This window comes from Coregonus lavaretus, assembly GCF_964263955.1.
Source record: "Coregonus lavaretus genome assembly, chromosome: 6".
Lineage (NCBI taxonomy): Eukaryota > Metazoa > Chordata > Actinopteri > Salmoniformes > Salmonidae > Coregonus > Coregonus lavaretus.
In genome coordinates this window covers 56,704,730-56,727,924 of record NC_139993.1, presented here as the reverse complement: position 1 = coordinate 56,727,924, position 23,195 = coordinate 56,704,730, and the positions used below count along the sequence as shown (strand labels likewise).

Sequence of the window (23,195 nt, the reverse complement as noted above, 5' to 3'; positions counted from 1 at the left end):
TAAACGATGTGCTTAGGGATATGCTTAACATCTTTGTGTTTGTTTACTTGGATGACATCCTCATCTTTTCGAGCTCCCTTCAAGAACACACTAAGCATGTCAGACAAGTGCTCAAACGCCTCCTAGACAGCCATTTGTACGTTAAGCCGGAGAAGTGTGAATTCCATTCCTCTCGAGTACAATTCCTGGGATTTATAGTGGAACCCGGACGAGTCCAGATGGACCCCAAGAAGGTAGAGGCGGTAGCGGATTGGCCCACCCCCAAGTCCGTTAAGGAAGTTCAGCGCTTCCTGGGCTTCACCAACTTTTACCGCAAGTTCATCAAGAACTTCAGCTCGGTGGCAGCCCCTCTCTCGGCGGTAACCAAGGGTGGCAACACAAGGTTTCTGTGGGGAAGAGAAGCTGAGACGGCCTTCCAAGGACTCAAGCAGCGCATCCTCTCTGCTCCCATCCTGACACTACCAACGGCGGATGAACCTTTTGTGGTGGAGGTAGACGCATCAGAGGTTGGGGTTGGAGCTGTCCTGTCACAGAGGGGTGAAGACAAGAAGCTTCATCCTTGCGCCTTCTTCTCTCACCGGCTTACCCCAGCCGAGAGGAATTACGATGTGGGGGATCGTGAACTCCTAGCGGTTAAGATGGCATTGAAGGAATGGAGACACTGGCTCGAGGGGGCTTCTCAACCGTTTCAAGTGCTTACGGACCACAAGAATCTGGAGTATATCCAGCAGGCGAAGCGGTTGAACGCCAGACAAGCTCGATGGTCTCTTTTCTTCAGCCGATTTCTCTTTTTTTTATCCTCACCTATAGACCCGGGTCGAAGAATCTCAAACCGGACGCCTTGTCACGAATCTACTCTCCTGCCATTAGAGAAGATACTGACATGACTGTCCTTCCGGCCGCTAAGATCGTGGCTCCGATCTCGTGGCAAGTGGAGGATACCGTGAAACAAGCTCAAGCCATCGAACCGGGTCCTGGAGGAGGTCCTGCTAATCGGTTGTTTGTTCCCAAGGCAGCAAGGTCTCAAGTCCTTCGGTGGGGGCACTCCTCTCGCCTCACCTGTCACCCGGGCGTAGGCCGCACCTTGGAGTTCATCCAGCGTAAGTTCTGGTGGCCCACCATAAAAGAAGACGTTGCCACTTTCATCAAAGCCTGTTCCGTGTGCTGCCAGGGCAAATCTTCTCACCTCCGCCCTCAAGGACTCCTTCACCCTCTATCTATTCCCCACCGACCCTGGTCCCATATCTCGTTGGACTTTATTACTGGCCTTCCTCCGTCCCATGGTAATACTACGATCCTAGTCATCATCGACAGGTTTTCTAAGGCGGCCAGGTTTGTTCCTTTGACCAAATTACCTTCTGCCAAGGAAACGGCTGAGTTGGTGATTAACCATGTGTTCCGAGTCTTTGGGATTCCGCAAGATATGGTTTCCGACAGAGGTCCCCAGTTCGCCTCAAGGTTTTGGAAGGCCTTCTGCCAACTCATAGGGGCCACGGCCAGTTTATCTTCAGGGTACCATCCGGAGTCCAATGGCCAAACTGAGAGGATGAATCAGGAGCTGGAAACCACCCTCAGATGCATGGTTTCCAATAACCCGTCCACTTGGTCATCCTTCATTGTTTGGGCCGAGTACGCGCACAACACCTTGTGCTCCTCCTCCACTGGTATGTCCCCGCATGAGTGTCAGTTTGGCTATGCGCCTCTATTGTTCCCGGACCAGGAGGCAGAAGTCAGAGTGCCTTCAGCCTCGAGGTTCATCAGACGCTGTCGGCTTACGTGGAAGAAGGCACGTCTTAATCTTCTGCGTTCCTCTCAGCAGTACCAACGACAAGCCAACAGAGGTCGCCGTCCCGGTCCTACCCTGTACCCCGGCCAGAGAGTATGGCTCTCAACTAAGAACCTACCACTACGGGTGGAGTCTCGCAAGCTGTCCCAGAGGTTCATCGGTCCCTTTAAGATTGCCAGGAGAGTCAATCCCGTTACTTTTCGCCTGCACTTACCCAGATCCCTTAAAATCAATCCAACATTTCACATTTCTTTATTAAAACCTGTTGTTTTTTCTCCCCTTATCCCGGCAGGCAGACCTCCCCCTCCGCCCCGTGTCATCGGTGGCCAGTCGGCTTATACCGTCCACCGGATACTGGATTCCCGCCGGGTGCAGCGGTCCTGGCAGTATCTGGTGGACTGGGAAGGCTACGGTCCCGAGGAGCGCTCCTGGGTTCCTGCCAAGGACATACTGGACCCTGACCTCATTCGTCAGTTCAGGGCCCTCCACCCTGAGAAGGCTGGTAGGAACGTCAGGAGCCGTTCCTAGGAGGGGGATTCTGTCAGGTTTTGGCCATGACTGTTCGGGTTTTGGTCACTAGATGTCCCCATTGCACCTTTTTTGTACCTTTTGTTTTTCTTGCTCTAATTATTGTTTGCACCTGTAGGTCATTCCCTTGTTAGTATTTAAACCCTGTGTGTTCCTCAGTTCCTTGCTCAGTGTTTGTAAGTTAGCACCCAGCCCAAGCCTTGTTTTATATGGATATTTCTCTGGTTGGGATTTTACCACTTTGTGGAGTTTCTTTTGTTTTTTGGAGGTTTTCCTCTTTGTGCCTCTTGGCTTTATTTCTGGACATTGTGGATTTAGTTTCTTTGCCTGAAGATTTTGTTCTTTAATTAAACCACCATCTCTAGTACTGCTGTGTCTGCCTCATCTTCTGGGTTCTGACAATTATTAGTGACTGTTTCTCGCACCGGGTCGTGACATTTCCTGAGTTACAGTTCATATAAGGAAATCAGTGAATTGAAATAAATTCATTAGGTTCTCATCTATGGATTTCACATGACTGGGAATACAGATATGCATCCATTGGTCACAGATACCTTTAAAAAAAAAAGGTAGGGTCCTGGATCAGAAAACCAGTCAGTATCTGGCGTGACCACCATTTGCTTCATGCAGTGCGACATCTCTTTTGGATAGAGTTGATTAGGCTGATTGTGGCCTGTGGAATGTTGTCCCACTCCTCTTCAATGGCTGTACGAAGTTGCTGGATATGGGCAGGAACTGGAACATGCTATCGTGCACGTTGATCCAGAACATCCAAATTTTGTGACATGTGTGGTGAGTATGCAGGCAATGGAAGAACAGGGAAAGTTTCAGCTTCCAGGAATTGTGTACAGATCCTTGCTACATGGAGCCATGCATTATCATGCTGAAACATGAGGTGATGGCGGCGGATGAATGGCACAGCAATGGGCCTCAGGATCTTGTCATGGTATCTCTGTGCATTCAAAATGCCATCGATAAAATGTAATTGTGTTCCTTGTCCGTAGCTTATGCCTGCCCATACCATAACCCCACCACCACCATGGGGCACTCTGTTCACAACGTCTGTTCAGTAAACCGCTCGCCCACAGGACACCATACACGTGGTCTGTGGTTGTGAGGCCGGTTGGACGTACTGCCACATTTTCTAAAATGACACAGTCAGCATGCCAATTGCACACTCCCTCAACTTGAGACCTCTGTGGCATTGTGTTGTGTGACAAAACTGCACAGTTTAGAGTGGCTTTTTATTGTCCCCAAGACAAGGTGCACCTGTTTAATGATCATGCTGTTTAATCAGCTTCTTTGTGCACAACATTTGAGAGAAATAAGCTTTTTGTCCGTATGCAACATTTCTGGGATCTTTTATTTCAGGTCATGAAACATGGGACCAACACTTTACATGTTGCGTTTTTATATTTTAGTTTGGTGTATTAACAGTATTGCACTTTTCATGTTGCCTACTTTTGTCCAGCTAACAGCCTAACCACCGATCAAGCAACATTATGCACAAAACTTTCAAATCCTGTTGCTACCAAATACTGGTCAAATTAAGATCCTACGTTGGCGTATTGGATGGCATTATGACAATGATGTTGATGATGCCGATTAATGATGATGGTGGTGTTTCATCAAATCAAATCAAATGTATTGGTCACACACACATGGTTAGCAGATGTTATTGCGAATGTAGCGAAATGCTTGTGCTTCTTGTTCCGACAGTGCAGCAATATCTAGCAAGTAATATCTAACAGTTCCACAACAAAAACCTAATACACACAAATCTAAGTAAAGGAATGGAATAAGAATATATAACTATATGGATGAACAATGTCATTGTTTGGAGGATGGTGATGCTGCTAACAATCATGAATCATGGATGATGATGAAGATGATTATGTATTCATCCAGTATGTATTGCTTGTGGTGTGTGTGTGTTGTACAGGGAAACCAAGTCCACTAGTGAACCTAACGCACACCCAGACCACAGAGGGAGAGTTGGTTCTGAGCTGGAGCGACCCACAGCCACAGCCCCATGCCAGCCCTGTCCCACTGAGCTATGAGGTCCGATACAACACCTCCCAAAGTACCTCTCACCCCAACTGGCTGGTAAGAACATGCTGGCCTCCGAGCAAACACAACATCTAAGTACAGGTCTTACAGCAAATAAAGCTAAAGACAATAATAATTTAACAGAGAACAAGAGCAAACACCTAGAGGATAGAGGATGTTGAAGAAGAGTCTTAAGACCGCTCATGGTTTTCTTAGATGTAGATATCAGTTTTAGTTATGTTCTCAGTCATCACAATAAAAACAAATAAAGAGAGTCGCACAGTAAATAAATTACTGGGAGTTTATACATAGTGTGTGCGACTCTCTTTTATTTGTTTTTATAGCTTACAGTTTATTCTCCGTTGGTCAGCACCTCTACACTAAGTGATGTTCTCTGGGTGTGCGCCAGCTCATACTTTTTATTAGACTCAGTCATCACAATGCCATTTTGTATTTGTGTCAAATTGTCAATCCATATAGTAACTTCTGTATGACATATTGTATTTCTCTCCCCTACTCCTTTGTTCCAGCACATGGAGGTGTCTGGAGGCCAGTGGGTGTCTCTGACTGGACTGAGGCCTGGTCTGCACTACACTGTCCAGATCCGGTCTCACCACCCTGCTCTGCCTCACCTGTGGAGTGACTGGAGCCAGCCACACCGCATCCATCTGGAAAGTAAGACCTCTCTCTCTTTCTGCACAGAAACATGCGTATCTTAAACACACAGTTAACATCATACTGGACATCTATCTGCACAGTAAGACCTCTGCCTTGCCCTACATACACACATACAGTCAGAGATATTCCCCTCACATACAGTATACCTGCACAGCACAGGAGGCTGCTGAGGGGAGGACGGCTCATAATAATGTCCGGAACGGAGCAAATGGAATGGCATCAAACACATGGAAACCATGAGTTTAATGTATTTGATACCATTCCAGGTATTCCACTCCAGTCATTATCACGAGTCCGTTCTCCCCAATTAAGGTGCCACCAACCTCCTGTGCTGCACAGTAAGACCTCTGGTTATACAGCAATGTACACATGCTTTAGTGATGTGCAGTTCGCAAACGATTCGTTCTTTTTGAACAACAATTTTTACTGACTCGAGAGTCATGATTCGTTTTTCTGAGTGACTCATTCATTTTAGTCGTTCGTTTGACCTGCTGGCTGCAATGAATTCTACAGCAGGATTAATACGTGCTCCTCCGGTGACTCCGGAGACGTGCTCCGACCAACAACTGTCTGTATGCGCGCAGGCAAAATAGATCATGATGCAGGCAGCATAGAGAAGGAAAAATATGTTTAAATTAGAACTGATAATTGATCGCATGGTGCAAGAATGAAATACATTTATTATTGAACGTTATGATGGACACAGCTTTGCATGCTCTGGTTATTACTGACTCAAATGAACAAATTGAGTTAAGATTTGTTCTTTTGACTGAACGAGTCGAAAAGATCTGAGTCCGTAAAAGAAGCCAAACTACCCATCATGCTTCAGCTGTCTGCATTAACACAACATTTACAGTTACTTATTATTTGATTACTGGTACAATAACCGTTTGTCGAGCAAAAACAAGCTTTTCTATGTTCCAGACCATCTATCACGGCTGTAGGCAGCTGTACAGACCATCTATCACGGCTGTAGGCAGCTGTACAGACCATCTATCACGGCTGTAGGCAGCTGTACAGACCATCTATCAGGGCTGTAGGCAGCTGTACAGACCATCTATCACGGCTGTAGGCAGCTGTACAGACCATCTATCACGGCTGTAGGCAGCTGTACAGACCATCTATCAGGGCTGTAGGCAGCTGTACAGACCATCTATCAGGGCCTTAGGCAGCTGTACAGACCATATATCAGGGCTGTAGGCAGCTGTACAGACCATCTATCAGGGCTGTAGGCAGCTGTACAGACCATCTATCAGGGCTGTAGGCAGCTGTACAGACCATCTATCAGGGCTGTAGGCAGCTGTACAGACCATCTATCAGGGCTGTAGGCAGCTGTACAGACCATCTATCAGGGCTGTAGGCAGCTGTACAGACCATCTATCAGGGCTGTAGGCAGCTGTACAGACCATCTATCAGGGCTGTAGGCAGCTGTACAGACCATCTATCAGGGCTGTAGGCAGCTGTACAGACCATCTATCAGGGCTGTAGGCAGCTGTACAGACCATCTATCAGGGCTGTAGGCAGCTGTACAGACCATCTATCAGGGCTGTAGGCAGCTGTACAGACCATCTATCAGGGCTGTAGGCAGCTGTACAGACCATCTATCAGGGCTGTAGGCAGCTGTACAGACCATCTATCAGGGCTGTAGGCAGCTGTACAGACCATCTATCACGGCCTTAGGCAGCTGTACAGACCATCTATCACGGCTGTAGGCAGCTGTACAGACCATCTATCACGGCCTTAGGCAGCTGTACAGACCATCTATCACGGCTGTAGGCAGCTGTACAGACCATCTATCACGGCTGTAGGCAGCTGTGCAGACCATCTATCAGGGCCTTAGGCAGCTGTGCAGCTAGGGTTGGCTTTCCCACTGGCTTTTGTCCCGGGTATTCCATGGAGTGACATGTACACTCTATGTGAGGTTGTTTTCAATGGACTCACAGCTGCTACCTATAATCTAGTCTATCCACATCCCTCTGCTGTTCCCATCCATCTGTAAAAGCATGATTGAATGGTTCTGAAAAAGTGAGTGAGTCTGCAGGTGAGCTTCTCTGGCACCAAGGCCTCCGCACTCAAGTCACATCTCCAGATAGTAGCTAGTTGCGTATTGTTCCAGACAACAGAATGAGTCATTTCTTATTCGTCCTTCAAAGTTTTGTTATTCTAGTGTTCTCTGTGGCCGATATGGTGGCATTTGTTTTAGAGAAAGTCGTGGAGGACAAACCTTCCATTAATTGTCCTGTGCGTGTGCGTTCCATTAATTATCCTGTGTGTGTGTGTGTGTGTGTGTGCACGCCTGCGTGTGTGCGTGCGTGTGTGTGTGTGTATGTATGTGTGCATGCTTGTGTGTGTTCATGATTGTTTGTGTGTGTGTGTGTGTGTGTGTATGTTTGGTGTGTGTGTGTGTATGTTTGGTGTGTGTTTGTATGTTTGGTGTGTGTGTGTGTGATTCAATCATTGACCTCTATTATCTCCAAGGGGAGATAGGGTGCAATATCTGAAAACAAACCAATTAAACTTGCTCATCTGTATACAGTATGATATGCATACAGGGCCAATCTCAGTGTGGTCATCTATGACCGTTTATGACTAAGTAGGAAGCAGCAGTGTTGTGTTCGAGATCACCTAAAGCGAGACTGATTCAAGATCAATACCGGAACAAATTCGAGTCCAAGTCAAGACCGAGACCGGGAGGGGGAAAAGGGGTCAGAGACAGTCAAGACTGAGACCAGAAAAATGCGAGTCCAATTCAAGACTATGATTGTAATAACAATTTAAAATGTCCAGTATTTCTGTGTTCATATTTCAGAACAACATATGGATGGATTCTTTAGACATTCAGAATAGTGAAAAAATGCATGCTGAGGGAAAATAGAGCCACTCTACAAATTATTACTAACCCAAACACAGTGGGGAACAATGGGCCTTCTACGCCTTCAGAGAAGGGCTAAGGATTTATAAAATAATAATTATTATTATATAATAATAATGATAGTATTATTTTCAATTATGTTCTGATTTTATCTCTTCTGTTTTTGTTGGAAAGAAAAGGGTTATGTTATGTTGCGTCAATTCGAATCTGGTATAGGAACAAAAAGAGTTGAACACACGTCTTTTAAGATATACTAGTATTTTAATTAATGCAAACACTTGAATGGTAAATATGATGTTCGTATATACGGGCCCACTGAAAAACCACGCAGGGCAGACAGAGAACTGAGCTATTGTTATAAGTTCTTCTTTAAATACTCTGACAGAGATAGTTCCCGCTCCCTGCTGGGCCTGTCAGAATAGAGGCTGGGTGTGTTTAAACTTACCCAACCTATCGTTGGCGCTCAGGCTGGTCCCAGCCCCTTGGCGCTTCACTGTTGCCGGGCATTAGTTGTTATCTTTACAACTTGTCTCGAGTCAGCAACCTCAGACATAGTTTGTTCTTCTTCATTGTAGCAGTACACATGTCCTTGAGCAGTTTAACAAAGAGGCAGTGTGTGTGTGTGAGTCACAAGCCTGTCTCAGCCTACCCCCTAACGGTTCCTCACATTAATCACAGCTTGTTATGTTAAACAATCTATATCAGTACAGCACAAACCTATTATGTTTAATCATTAATGTATTCTTTCTAAGCTAGGCATCACATCTAGTTATAAGAAAATAGATCCCCACAGTTAACACTGATGGTCTCTGGGAAAATAAATCTAGCTAGCTAAGTCAGCCATAGGCTAGGCCATCAGAAGCTAAATAAAGGCATCTGCCATTCAGCTGTATTTGGGCAAAATGTTGGAGTGACAGTGGAATCAACCAATCACATTTTGACTTAATGGGTGGGGCCGTTTTTACAAACACTTATGGAAACGTCTGCCTTCTTGAAGGACAACAGGTCACCGCGCAGTAGCGAACAATAGTTTTCTCACGGTCTAGCTAGCTAGCTTTTGTTGTCGGCTATTTTGCAGCGGCTTCAGCAGGTGCTATCAAAGAGGATGTTGTTGCTAATTTGTTAGCTTCTTCCTTTTCAAGAATAACTTTCAACAAGAAGTTAAGTTTTAAATGATCATCTGGTGAGTGGAACTGTGTTTTTTCTATTGCAGCGGCGCTTGCTGTTGCTAGCCATCTCTTAGAAAATATTTTGTGTGTGTGAAACATTGTTGCATTTAATGTGGAACTGAAAGCATTTTAGCAACATGAAATCTTATTAATATCTGTTCCCAGGAAGAATGACACTTTTTAAAAATCATTTTCTGACAAGCGACCACTTAGATATGGTCATTTTCACATTTTCATAAATTCTTAGAATGTTTGGATATTACGCATTTGTGAAAATTCTTTAGTAATATAGAGTGGGAAAGCGGCTGTGCGTTTGGACAATTAATAGACACTGCAGTAAATAAAACCAATTAAAAACATCTGTCTTGTCCAGGACTTGAGTCTACACAGACCGGTGCGCTATAGCCAATCAGAGCTACATTAGGCCTTCATACGAACAAGCCATTTACCACACGGGCCTGCCATCATTCACTTTGAACTGCGTGTTTTACAGGCAGTTGCAACAGCGTGACTTTAGATCATTAGAAAGCGTTCGCCAAAAGCCACAAAATACACCTGAATGGATTTCTGCAAATATGTAAACACCACGGGAGTCCTCTTACATTTAAGGACCTTTACAGTCCTATTGATCAAACAACTATGAAAAGGTAGGCTCTCTCTTCCTCAGTTATGGACATCAACAACTAATGTTAGCCAGAGCAAGATGAGCTAAATATCTAACGACGGAACATTAGATAAACCCTCTCAAACTTTTTCAGCTAGTTGGCCGTCAAAATTGCACTGATAAATGATGGGATGGGGAATTGTAGCCTCCTCGTCCTTCTGCAGCTTGCCTGCCAATGCATGCTTGTCCAAACCAAGCACCCAAGCTAACTGACTAAAGTTGGCTAACTTGCTAGCAGTGTTGCCAACTTAGCGACTTTGTCGCTATATTTAGCGAGTTTTCAGACCCCTCTAGCGACACATTTTCAAAAAAGCGACTAGTGACAAATCTAGCGACTTTTTCTGGTGTTATTGGAGACTGAAAGCACGTATCGTTCTTACTCTTCTCAACGAGCAGCAGGTGCTGCCGTGGCGTGGGCTCCACCCCCGTCCCAAAGCACTCACAGGCGGCCCAGTCCTCGCGCAGCAGTCCCTCCCAGCTGCAGTCAGAGCAGGAGATGTTCACCCCTCCGCGTCCAGACTGCAAATGAATCGCGCATGCGGGAAGCCACCGCTGGCTGATCCCGCCCTGGCTTACATTCAGGGCGGGATGTAAATGTAGGGTGTTTTTTACTCATTTTTTGTCTCTCCCACGACGTTATTCCTCTCTCCTACAGCGTCCATCACAATTACATGCACATTGCCAATTATGCAAATTAGGTGATGATGTCATTTAGCGACTTCTAGCGACTTTTAGGACAGCCAATAGCTACTTTCCTTACTGAGGAGTTGGCAACACTGCTTGCTAGCTAGCTACTTCCAGACACAAATGAGAGAACACCTCACTCTGACCATTTTACTCGCCCTAGCAGAGCTGGTTATGCTGTTTACATGTTATCTAGAGCGTTCTTGACTAACTATAACTTTTTTTGCCTATGTTTACTGACACCGGTCATATTTAACGGGTGTTGCGCGTTCGTAAATTCATCAGTTCTGCGCTCTGGCACACTCAGACGAGAGTGCTCTGAAATCGGAGTAGATAGCCAGAGTAAATTTGCGAACGCAAGAGATATGCTAACTGGATAACATTCGTTCAAGTTCTTGCAAGCTAACCAAATGACACCTGCATCTCTAGCTGTGTATAGCCACCGAAAAACTATATGAAGGGAGAAAGTCAGTCACTCACCCACTCCTCCAATGGCATGACATGACATCCTCCTGGCAGTTAGCTAGCTATCTAGCTAACATTAGGCTCTGTGTTTTTAGCTTACTACATAAATAGATATGCTAGCCTATTAGCCATGTTATGACTGACTTGTGATCATTGCCCTTGCTAGTTTGATTGTATTGACATTCCCAGCTTTAGTTACATTCATCCATTTTTGTCCAGAATATTGAGTCATTGAAACTGAAACAGTGCATCCCGAATGGAGGCAGCAAACAATGTACCAGGCCAGCTGTGATTTACAACCTGATAGCAATATTTTTTGGACTAGCAAGAAATGTATTGGTGAATTATATTAATCATGAACTGCATCCATCTATTCTGCCAACAATGCCTTAGTGTACGTCATGGAATGTTGAGTCAAATATAACCTATTTTTAAAACCTCTTTATAAAGTTGGTTTTGTAGCATAAACTGGGAATGATATTTTTGACTGATATTATGATTGTCTGTTTGTTTCATATTTGCAAAGTAGTTAAAACGCTGTCAGTTCCACTTTAAACTTTAGGTCAGTGGTTACTTTGTGCTAAACGTGAAATGTTGTTTGCAGAGGGAAGTAATAGTTGTACATTTCGATTCTTATGATTGGGACCTACTGGCTTATTAGGTCGGAGTTTATGGACTGCTTATCCTTTAACAACATCATGCTGTGTCTGACTGCTGTCTTTCCATCGGCCCTATGCAGTGGTGTAGTGGTGCCTGGAGAAGCGGGTATACTCCAATTTTGCCAAAAAGTTCCCAAATGTGCCGCCCAGCGAAGGAAGAGCACCCTATGTGAAAGATCCTGTGTTTTCCTATGTTTTTTTAACAAGTTTTCCTATTGATTTTTCAGATTTTCACTCTAAAATTGACAAAAGTTAGATGGTCTAAGTCTACAACAATGCTTAAACCACATCAATCTGATTGGGTGGGCCTGTCAGGGCCTGGCTCCCCAGTGGGTGGGCCTTTGTCCACCCAGCCCCATCTATGTCTACGCCCCTGATGCAAACAGCTCATGATGACAAATGCTCATCACAAAGAGCCTACTAACCAACACTTCGACTAAACTTTTTCAATACCTAGTTTTCATACCCATTTTTGCCTTAGTTTGCATTTACTGGTATCATAAGTGGAAACGTCTTTACTACCCTTCCGTCATTCTTCTGTGAGCTGCTCCATGCCAAAACCAGTTGAGAGCTGCACACTCTTGCTGCCTGCAAATGATATTCCGCTGAAACTAGGCTATGTGTGCAGTGCGCATGTGAATATATTTCACGTGCTTTGCGATTGTGTAGGCTACTTTGTGCATGATTTCTCTATTGTACTACATAATTAATAAGTCGTATACCTCCACTACAGTACTTTGATCCGCATCAATAGGGATTAAGAAGTGAGTATACGCAATGCCCACTGAAAAGAATACCTGTGCTACACCACTGGCCCTTTTGTGTTTTACAAAAAGTGCAGTCTCCTACATGAGTGCGCTGGTATTACGGTTGCTGTCCTTTCAGAATCACGAACCTGTCACACACTGAAGGCATATAGGTTCACCACTGCGCAAACATGTCTATTAAGGCTTTTAAGATATTAATGTTTCAAGAAAGATGTGTATATATTTGGCCTGGCGAAGCGGTTTTATGCGCTGACTGAATGGAAGCTGATAATTATTATTTTTGTACTCCGCTGGCATCGATATTAGTCAAACATTTATTCTAGTCTCAAAATTGACTACAAAGTGTAAATAGGATAATTCTGGTCATAAAGTCAGTCTTTGTAGGTGAGTTTGTCATGACTTACTTGAGGATAGGGTTTTGATTTCGACAATGCTCACTTGCCCTCTAAACACAGGATATGCAGAACACACAGACAGTGAGACACACCTGCCCAGCAGCACAGTGGATCTGACTTTGTTTACATAAGACAACAGGTCGTAAAAAATTTTACTTGAGAAATACTGCACCAAACACCTTAGCTGGATGTAAAATTGCGTGACTAAAACCTCGGCAAAAACGTACAGAAAAATTAGATTTATTTTGAGTTATCTTAGATTCATTCTAAAGTAATTCTGGCTTTGTTCTATGGTGTCTCATGTGGGACAAACATCAGTAACTGCCACATTGAATCACACCCCCAAGACTGACATTTTGTTTTTCACAATGAGCAACAGAGAAACGCATGCGGAATTGGTGCATTGAGTCACTCTTTAAGACAAAAGGAGAAGCTATTTTCTTAGCACACTGTCTTTCTATACATCTGTGGTTGATAGATTTTGCCCACACAAACACACCTATATGGGGAGACTGGGATGGGTCAGTACCTGCTGCATACTGTACTGTTAGAGACGCAATGATTCATAGATATACATTGCATTCCCATGCAGCCAATACAGTATACATTGGGTAACTTAGCAAACAGATTTGGTTAGGAAATTGTGAAGTTGTATCAGGTTGCCAGATGTAATGTCAAATATGGGGACAGGATCAGGATGGAGCAGGGTGGTAATTAGGGAGCTGGATGGTGGATGGATTAAATTAAGAGAATATTAGATTAGGAATATGAAGGTGGGATTATTGTATTATTATTTTCATCAAAGGGCTCATTTGCATTTTTGTCTAGTTGATCTCTCTCTTATTCTCCTCTTTCGATCTCTCCCTCCCTGCCCCTCTTCTCTATCTCTCTCTCGCTGTCCCTTTCTCTGTCCCTCTCTCTCCCTCTCCCCCTCTCTCTGTGATGACTACATCATGCAGAGAGTTGGTTTTCGGAGGTTGTCTGTCTATGTCCAACCTCTCCTCCTATAGCTTCACTGCAGAGCTGGAGATTCATCGGTCAGCCCTGTCAGCCCTCTCTCTGACTGACATGATGAAGGCTCTTCATAAAGGACAAAGACAGGGAATGAAAGATGGGGATCTCTGAGGGATTCTGCCCAGTGTAAAAGTGATTATTGAAAACACACACAGGAGAGCCAGGACCATGGAAATATAATTATATTTTTATTGGTCAGGACGAGCACACACAGAGACACACGCAGAGACATTTGTTACATTTGAATCCTAGAGAGGCTCCAGGAGGTTCTCCCTCACACACGCTCTTTGTTTCTCATTGCTCCGAGGAAGATCATTACATGCAACTAATCACCTAGGCTATGGCCCTTTTTAGCTTTCAGTCAATAGATTGTTTATGAGGTACATAAAATCAGACAAACAGAAAATAACTTAAACTGGAAGCAAGTTTTTCATCATTGTCCCTGAAACTGTGATGCTTCATCTGTTATTTCAGACTATGTCTGGAGATTGTGTACTGCTGTGTGAAATTGAGTTTTTCTCCTTTTAATGTCTTCTCAGATTATTTTTTCAAATAAATCTTTATGACATTGATTTTGTTTCTTACCTTGGTCCGTTGATTACAAATTTTCCATTCAGGATGAAGGGTAGAATCAAAGCGGGGGAAAAGTGTTCTTACCACCTGTTGCCATGGTAACTAGACATGTTGAGCAGACATGTTTTTAGGATTTCCAGACATGGGATATTTTTTTGTTGTTGCAAGGTGTGAAGAAAAAAATGCATGCATGCAATTCTATGTCATTTACATGATAGAAGACTTTAGCAGAATATTTTTTTATACACTACATGACCAAAAGTATGTGGACACCTGTTTGTCGAACATCTAATTCCAAAATCATGCGCATTAATATGGAGTTGGTCCCCCCTTTACTACAGTTCTTGTGCTGACGTTGCTTCCAGAGACAGTTCGGAAATCAGTAGTGAGTGTTGCATCCGAGGACAGAAGATTTTTTGCGCGCTACGTGCTTCAGTACTTGGCGGTCCCGTTCTGGGAGCTTGTGTGGCCTACCACTTCGCAGCTGAGCCGTTGTTGCTCCTAGAAGTTTCCATTTCACAATAACAGCACAAACAGTTGACTGGGGCAGCTCTAGCAGGGCAGAAATTTGACGAACTGACTTGTTGGAAATGTGGAATCCTATGACGGTGCTACATTGAAAGTCATTGAGCTCTTCAGTAAGGCCATTCTACTGCTAATGTTTGTCTATGGAGATTGCATGGCTGTGTACTCGATTTTATACACCTGTCAGCAACGGGTGTGGTTGAAATAGCCGAATCCACTAATTTGAAGTGGTGTCCACATACTTTTGGCCATGTAGTGTACCACACAAAGGGCCAAATGCAGGCTACTGTGGAACTCGTTATTCAGGTAGGATGCCATTTTGGAACTTTTTATTTTATTTTCGTATTTATAATCATTTGTTTTATTATTATTGTATATCATTGTTATTATTGTAGCCTATTTAAAAATCTAAACCAGTTCTTTAAATATGCAAAACGTGTTTTGTTTAATTCTGTTGAGACATTTTCGTGGTTAAATTACGTTTTTGAAATGTGTGCTCCATTTTTAGATAGGTTATAGTATTAATATCATTAGCCTATTGCTGTCATTTGTTGGGTACGGTAGGCACTAGCCTTTCTTGGTAATTGCTGCAATATAGCCTGTTCAAAACTTTTGTGAAGGTTTAAACTAGTTCGCAGGTGTTATGTTTCATTCTGTTGAGCCATTTGAAATGGCTGAAATGTTGTGTTTGCCGCGATAAAATATCCTGCTTGTATTTTCCATATAAACAATGGCTTGACTTACTTTTGACATTACCCTAATAAAGTTTAGAAACATTTGTGAAGGTTTGGTGTGATGTGGCTATTAGCCTATTATACAGTTTTTCTAACTGAGTTCACTTTGCTTGCTTTCAGATGTGACATATCTCCCTGAGAGAGTGGTGGCCAGCTTTGGAGACAGCGTGACCGTGTACTGCGTGTTCAACGACCTCACGGTGAACGCCAGCACCACGGTCTGGATTCTGAACTCCCGTGACCGCCTGCCTAAGAGCCAGTACACTGCGGTCAACGACCGTGTCAGTAAGATAACGGTTCGACCATCGGAGCAGAGACTGTCTGACACCCTGCATTGCTGCCAGCCTTTAGGGGAGACGTATAGCTGTAACTACCGCTACGCAACGATATATATTAAAGGTGAGCTGGGATGATGGGAGGATGCATGTATGGATGTCAGGGTTTGGATGTATGTCAAGGCTTGGATTGATATAGGGTTGGGATTGGGTTAGCGTTAGACCTCAGGAAATGTATTTAGTTTGATGTAGATTCTCTGTGTGTTTCAGATCCGGTCATTGATATCAGCTGTGTGACCAATGGGGATCTGGACAGCATGACCTGTAGGTGGAACAACCTACCTGTAGGTGGAATCAACTTCCTGTCCAGGTAAACACTACTTACAGCATTGGGCACATACACCTCTACAACCTACACCTCTACAACCTACACCTCTACAACCTACACATACACCTCTACAACCTACACCTCCACAACCTACACCTCTACAACCTACACCTCTACAACCTACACATACACCTCTACAACCTACACATACACCTCTACAACCTACACCTCTACAACCTACACATACACCTCTACAACCTACACCTCTACAACCTACACCTCTACAACCTACAACCTACACATACACCTCTACAACCTACACCTCTACAACCTACACCTCTACAACCTACACCTCTACAACCTACACCTCTACAACCTACACCTCTACAACCTACACCTCTACAACCTACGCATACACCTCCACAACCTACACCTCTACAACCTACACATACACCTCTACAACCTACACCTCTACAACCTACACCTCTACAACCTACACCTCTACAACCTACACCTCTACAACCTACAACCTACACATACACCTCTACAACCTACACATACACCTCTACAACCTACACATACACCTCTACAACCTACACCTCTACAACCTACACCTCTACAACCTACAACCTACACATACACCTCTACAACCTACACCTCTACAACCTACACCTCTACAACCTACACCTCTACAACCTACACCTCTACAACCTACACCTCTACAACCTACACCTCTACAACCTACGCATACACCTCCACAACCTACACCTCTACAACCTACACATACACCTCTACAACCTACACCTCTACAACCTACACCTCTACAACCTACACCTCTACAACCTACACCTCTACAACCTACAACCTACACATACACCTCTACAACCTACACATACACCTCTACAACCTACACATACACCTCTACAACCTACACCTCTACAACCTACACCTCTACAACCTACACCTCTACAACCTACACCTCTACAACCTACACCTCTACAACCTACACATACACCTCTACAACCTACACCTACACCTCTACAACCTACACCTACACCTCTACAACCTACACCTACACCTCTACAACCTACACATATACCTCTACAACCTACACATACACCTCTACAACCTACACCTCCACAACCTACACCTCCACAACCTACAACCTACACATACACCTCTACAACCTACACATACACCTCTACAACCTACACATACACCTCTACAACCTACACATACACCTCTACAACCTACACATACACCTCTACAACCTACACCTCCACAACCTACACCTCCACAACCTACAACCTACACATACACCTCTACAACCTACACATACACCTCTACAACCTACACCTCCACAACCTACACCTCTACAACCTACACCTCTACAACCTACACATACACCTCTACAACCTACACATACACCTCTACAACCTACACCTCTACAACCTACACATACACCTCTACAACCTACACCTCTACAACCTACACCTCTACAACCTACAACCTACACATACACCTCTACAACCTACACCTCTACAACCTACACCTCTACAACCTACACCTCTACAACCTACACCTCTACAACCTACGCATACACCTCCACAACCTACACCTCTACAACCTACACATACACCTCTACAACCTACACCTCTACAACCTACACCTCTACAACCTACACCTCTACAACCTACACCTCTACAACCTACAACCTACACATACACCTCTACAACCTACACATACACCTCTACAACCTACACATACACCTCTACAACCTACACCTCTACAACCTACACCTCTACAACCTACACCTCTACAACCTACACCTCTACAACCTACACCTCTACAACCTACACATACACCTCTACAACCTACACCTACACCTCTACAACCTACACCTACACCTCTACAACCTACACCTACACCTCTACAACCTACACATATACCTCTACAACCTACACATACACCTCTACAACCTACACCTCCACAACCTACACCTCCACAACCTACAACCTACACATACACCTCTACAACCTACACATACACCTCTACAACCTACACATACACCTCTACAACCTACACATACACCTCTACAACCTACACCTCCACAACCTACACCTCCACAACCTACAACCTACACATACACCTCTACAACCTACACATACACCTCTACAACCTACACATACACCTCTACAACCTACACATACACCTCTACAACCTACACCTGTACACGTACAGTACCAGTAAAAAGTTTGGACACACCTACTCATTCATGGGTTTTTCTTTATTTTGACTATTTTCTACATTGTAGAATAATAGTGAAGACATCAAAACTATGAAATAACACATATGGAATCAATTAGTAACCAAAAAAGTGTTAAACAAATCAAAATATATTTTATATTTGAGATTCTTCAAAGTAGCCACCCTTTGCCTTGATGACAGCTTTGCACACTCTTGGCATTCTCTCAACCAGCTTCATGAGGAATACTTTTCCAACAGTCTTGAAGGAGTTCCCACATATGCTGAGCACTTGTTGGCTGATTTTCCTTCACTCTGCGGTCCAACTCATCCCAAACCATCTGAATTGGGTTGAGGTCGGGGGATTGTGGAGGCCAGGTCATCTGATGCAGCAGTCCATCACTCTCCTAGGTCAAATAGCCCTTACACAGCCTGGAGGTGTGTTTGGGGTCATTGTCCTGTTGAAAAACAAATGATAGTCCAACTAAGTGAAAACCAGATGGGATGGTGTATCACTGCAGAATGCTGTGTTAGCCATGCTGGTTAAGTGTGCCTTGAATTCTAAATAAATCACTGACAGTGTCACCAGCAAAGCACCCCCACACCATCACACCACCTCCTTCGTACTTCACGGTGGGAACCACACATGCTGAGATCATCCGTTCACCTACTCTGCATCTCACAAAGACACGGCGGTTGGAACCAAAAATCTCAAATTTGGACTCATAGGACAGATTTCCACTGGTCTGATGTCCATTGCTCGTGTTTCTTGGCCCAAACAAGTCTCTTCTTATTATTGGTGTCCTTTAGTAGTGTTTTTTTTGCAGCAATTCGACCATGAAGGCCTGATTCAAACAGTCTCCTCTGAACAGTTGATGTTGAGATGTGTCTGTTACTTGAACTCTGTGAATCATTTATTTGGGCTGCAATTTCTGAGGCTGGTCCTCATGAGAGCCAGTTTCATCATAGCGCTTGATGGTTTTTGCGACTGCACACTTGAAATGTTCCGTATTGACTGACCTTCATGTATTAAAGTAATGATAGACTGTCGTTTCTCTTTGCTTATTTGAGCTGTTCTTGCCATAATATGGACTTGGTCTTTTACCAAATAGGGCTATCTTCTGTATACCACCCCTACCTTGTCACAACACAACTGATTGGCTCAAACGCATTAAGAAGGAAAGAAATTCCACAAATTAACTTTTAACAAGGCACACCTGTTAATTGTAATGCATTCCAGGTGACTACCTCATGAAGCTGGTTGAGAGAATGCCAAGAGTATGCAAAGCTGTCATCAAGGCAAAGTGTGGCTACTTTGAAGAATCTCAAATATAACATATATTTTGATTTGTTTAACACTTTTTTTGGTTAATACATGATTGCATATGTGTTATTTCATAGTTTTGATGCCTTCACTATTATTATACAATGTAGAAAATATTAAAAATAAAGAAAAATCCTGGAATGAGTAGATGTGTCCAAACTTTTGACTGGTACTGTATTGTTAAAGTGACTATTGGTTATCTTATATCTTATTATTAAAAGCAGTGTATTAGAGCATTTGAAATACAGGAGGATCTTATATTTGGCTCTTTGTTAAAGATGCATTATACATAAATTGCTCTGACATTTCCTGGTTGATACGATTTTAATAGTTTGCCAAACAGGCAAAGCGATATGTGCACAATATCTAAGGAAGTCTCAAGGTTTTGCTCGTCTGAGGTAGAGTATCTCATGATAAGCTGTAGACCACACCATCTTTTTTATATCTTTTTTTATTTTATTTCACCTTTATTTAACCAGGTAAGCCAGTTGAGAACAAGTTCTCATTTACAACTGCGACCTGGCCAAGATAAAGCAAAGCAGTGCGATAAAAACAACAACACAGAGTTACATATGGGGTAACCAAAACATAAAGTCAAAAATACAACAGAACATATTGCAGCTTTAAATGTTGACACCTTTTCAGTGTCTCTGCTTGGTGTCTCTGATGTATTCCTAAGAAATACAGAGTGGGAGTTGGTTCAGGATCATGGAACAATACAGAACAGATTTAACCCCCTCAAGCGCAGCCTGGTGTCTAAGACTAGGCGTAACATAGTAAATGTAAGTCCGGGACACTCAAATTAGAATTATATGTGACCGACCACCTCGATTCAGTCTTATGTTGCGAAATTTGAAATTGTGTTTTTGCCATTGGATAAAAGTAGAGACTCAGAGCTTCAAAATGGTAGATCGTACACTGCAGTTGAGGAACAATGGGAAAGTAATCCTGCTTTGAAAGTTGATAAACTTGTTACCCCACATTTTCGAGAAAATGGCTCTTGAATGTTTTGGTACACCTACTGGAGAGATCTTCTTTGTCTACCCATCTCTTTAAGGATTCACATGTAATACCATGTGCTAATTAGAGTGAGTAAGGTAGTGTAGTAAACAACCAAAGATTTCAAGACTAAAAGTGGTGAAAGTAGTAGCCTGCAATAAGAAAAAAAAACAGGTAAAAATACACTTTATCTAGTCCTATATCCTAAGCTGACTTTGGTGTAGGTCGTGTTGTTCTTCACATTACCATCTCTGGTAAACACACACTATATCAAATAAAATCAAACTATGTGTCACATGCACAGGATACAGAAGGTGTAAATGGTGCTCTGAAATGGGTTCAGATGCAAATATTTTATACATATTTTACCCAGGCACACTTGTATAAATTGATGGGTCATGTGAAATAAATGCTATAATGAGCTAGCTAAACAATGAACCATAATCCCAACCTATACAATACTACTAGCACTACAAACAGATTGTCATAGCTAGCCACCATGCATACAATGCAAAGGGCTTTCTGAGATACAAATAATATTACTACACAGATCATACATGTAACGTTAGCTAGCGAGCCAGCATGCTAACGTTTGGTAGCTAGCTAACAGTACGCTTTAACTTGCAATTAAAATTCTAACAAAATTAGAAACGTGTATCTGAAAATGTAGCTAGACTTACCCGTATACATGGATGAATGCTTCACGGCAGACTAGAAGGCCTTTAACTAAGTACGTCCTGTATTGTTTCCATTTTGTTTGTACAGCTTGTTTGGCCCGCATTGTCTCAAGTCACTTCGGTTTACACTGACCGTGTGCAGAAAATAGTCCATCACAACTTTTTCCCCACTGATCTTTGTTGATAGCACCTGCTAAATTCAGGGCAGCAATGTTGTTAGAGCAGTAGCAACACTTTTGCAGTTCTCTATGGCTAATGTTATATATTTAATAAATGCTGCGGTAGCAAGGATTATCTACACATACTGAGCAGCTCATGTTATAGAAAGACTCATGCTACATGGCAGACCAATCCAAACTCCTCTCTCGGCATGTCCAGCCCACGATTATCTCAGCCAATCATGTCTAGTGGGAAGGTTCCTGTCTTTTTCATAATTTAACAATTTTATTCATATTTACAGATGGCATGCAAGTTTGTTATTAAGGCACATGAATGTTCACATGTTCCAGAAGGCATTTCTGCCCAAACAAAACGCATTTTGATAAATATATTTTCTTTTTACATTCAAGTGCCTTCTCTGTGAAGTAGTGACGTGGACATAAGCCTAACTTTCTGAAACGGGTTACATGAGACCGTTTGCAATTCGTAACAAATCGTACGAATTGCAATTGGTACTGGAACATATCATACGAAATGTATGATGGACATCCACAAATTAACATTAACATCCCATACGAAACGTAACATATAATACTAAATGGAGAGACAGATATACTTTACTATGTTACATCTACCCCTGAGTGCAGGTTGTCAAGCAAAATGTAAATGACTGTGTGTGTGTAATTTGTGAATTATTGCTGTGATTTCAAAACTCAGGCAGTGAAAGGAAGTGTAGAAGTTTAGACTTGTTGCATACCATAGACTATGATATAGATCATACATACCCAGAAGTGGTAAGGGCGTTTTCACCCTGACGTTCTTTGTGTGTATGCGTGTGTGTGTCTGTTAAATTCTCCAGGGTGGCCGACCTGTCCTGTGACGTCATGGAGGAGGCGGAGAGGGTGGGCGGGCCAGTGGGTGTGGTCAGGCAGGCGAAGTGTGAATCCAGCAGCTCTAGGGGAGTGAAGAGCTGCAATCTGCAGCCAATCAGAGTGACTTCCTGCTACAAGCTGTGGATGGAGGCCAAGACAGACAACGGCACGAGGTCACATCCTGTCTACATCACACCTATGGAACACGGTGAGTTAGGACCAGTATAGGAGTTCTGGTCTTGTTACATTTATTTTCTTACATGTTGTGGCTTTTTGGAACCTACAGCACCTGTATGTGTTAATAATAATAATAAGTCTTTTTTTCTTTTCTTTTTTTTTTCACATTTTATATAGCTTTCAGTCTGCTTGACCAGGCTACATAATGACTGTCCTCTCCCTTCCTTGCCTCTCCCCTTCTAGTGAAGCCCCATCCTCCCTCAGGCCTTGAGGCAGTAAGCATGCCCAGTGGGGTCCTAAAGCTGGCGTGGGTGCCCCCAGAACTGCCCCTCTACGATATGCAGTACCAGGTCCGCTATGCCCTCTCCACTGGCAGGGCCCATCCATTCTGGCAGGTACGTAGGGCTCTTGCCATAGTGCTCTGGTCAAAAGTAGTGCACTATGTAGGGATCATCAACTAGATTCAGCCGCGGTCCGTCTTATTCTTGAGTGGATGCTCAGGGGGCCAGAACACAATTACTAATAATTTGTAGACTGCAAATTGACTGCATGAAGCCCAAACAGATATAATATTTGAC

General features: G+C 43.4%; 1 protein-coding gene across 1 annotated transcript in view; it reads left to right on the top strand.

Annotated features, from left to right (window-relative positions):
* lepr (leptin receptor) overlaps positions 1-23,195 on the top strand; it is a gene marked incomplete at its 5' end in the record, with an annotated part of 71,661 nt that overhangs the window by 22,428 nt on the left and 26,038 nt on the right. The window contains 6 exons of the mRNA XM_084163901.1: positions 4,257-4,420; positions 4,894-5,038; positions 15,683-15,961; positions 16,108-16,207; positions 22,428-22,648; positions 22,861-23,012. Of these exons, the coding sequence (XP_084020027.1) occupies positions 4,257-4,420; positions 4,894-5,038; positions 15,683-15,961; positions 16,108-16,207; positions 22,428-22,648; positions 22,861-23,012 (1,061 nt within the window). The remainder of the gene's footprint in view (positions 1-4,256; positions 4,421-4,893; positions 5,039-15,682; positions 15,962-16,107; positions 16,208-22,427; positions 22,649-22,860; positions 23,013-23,195) is intronic.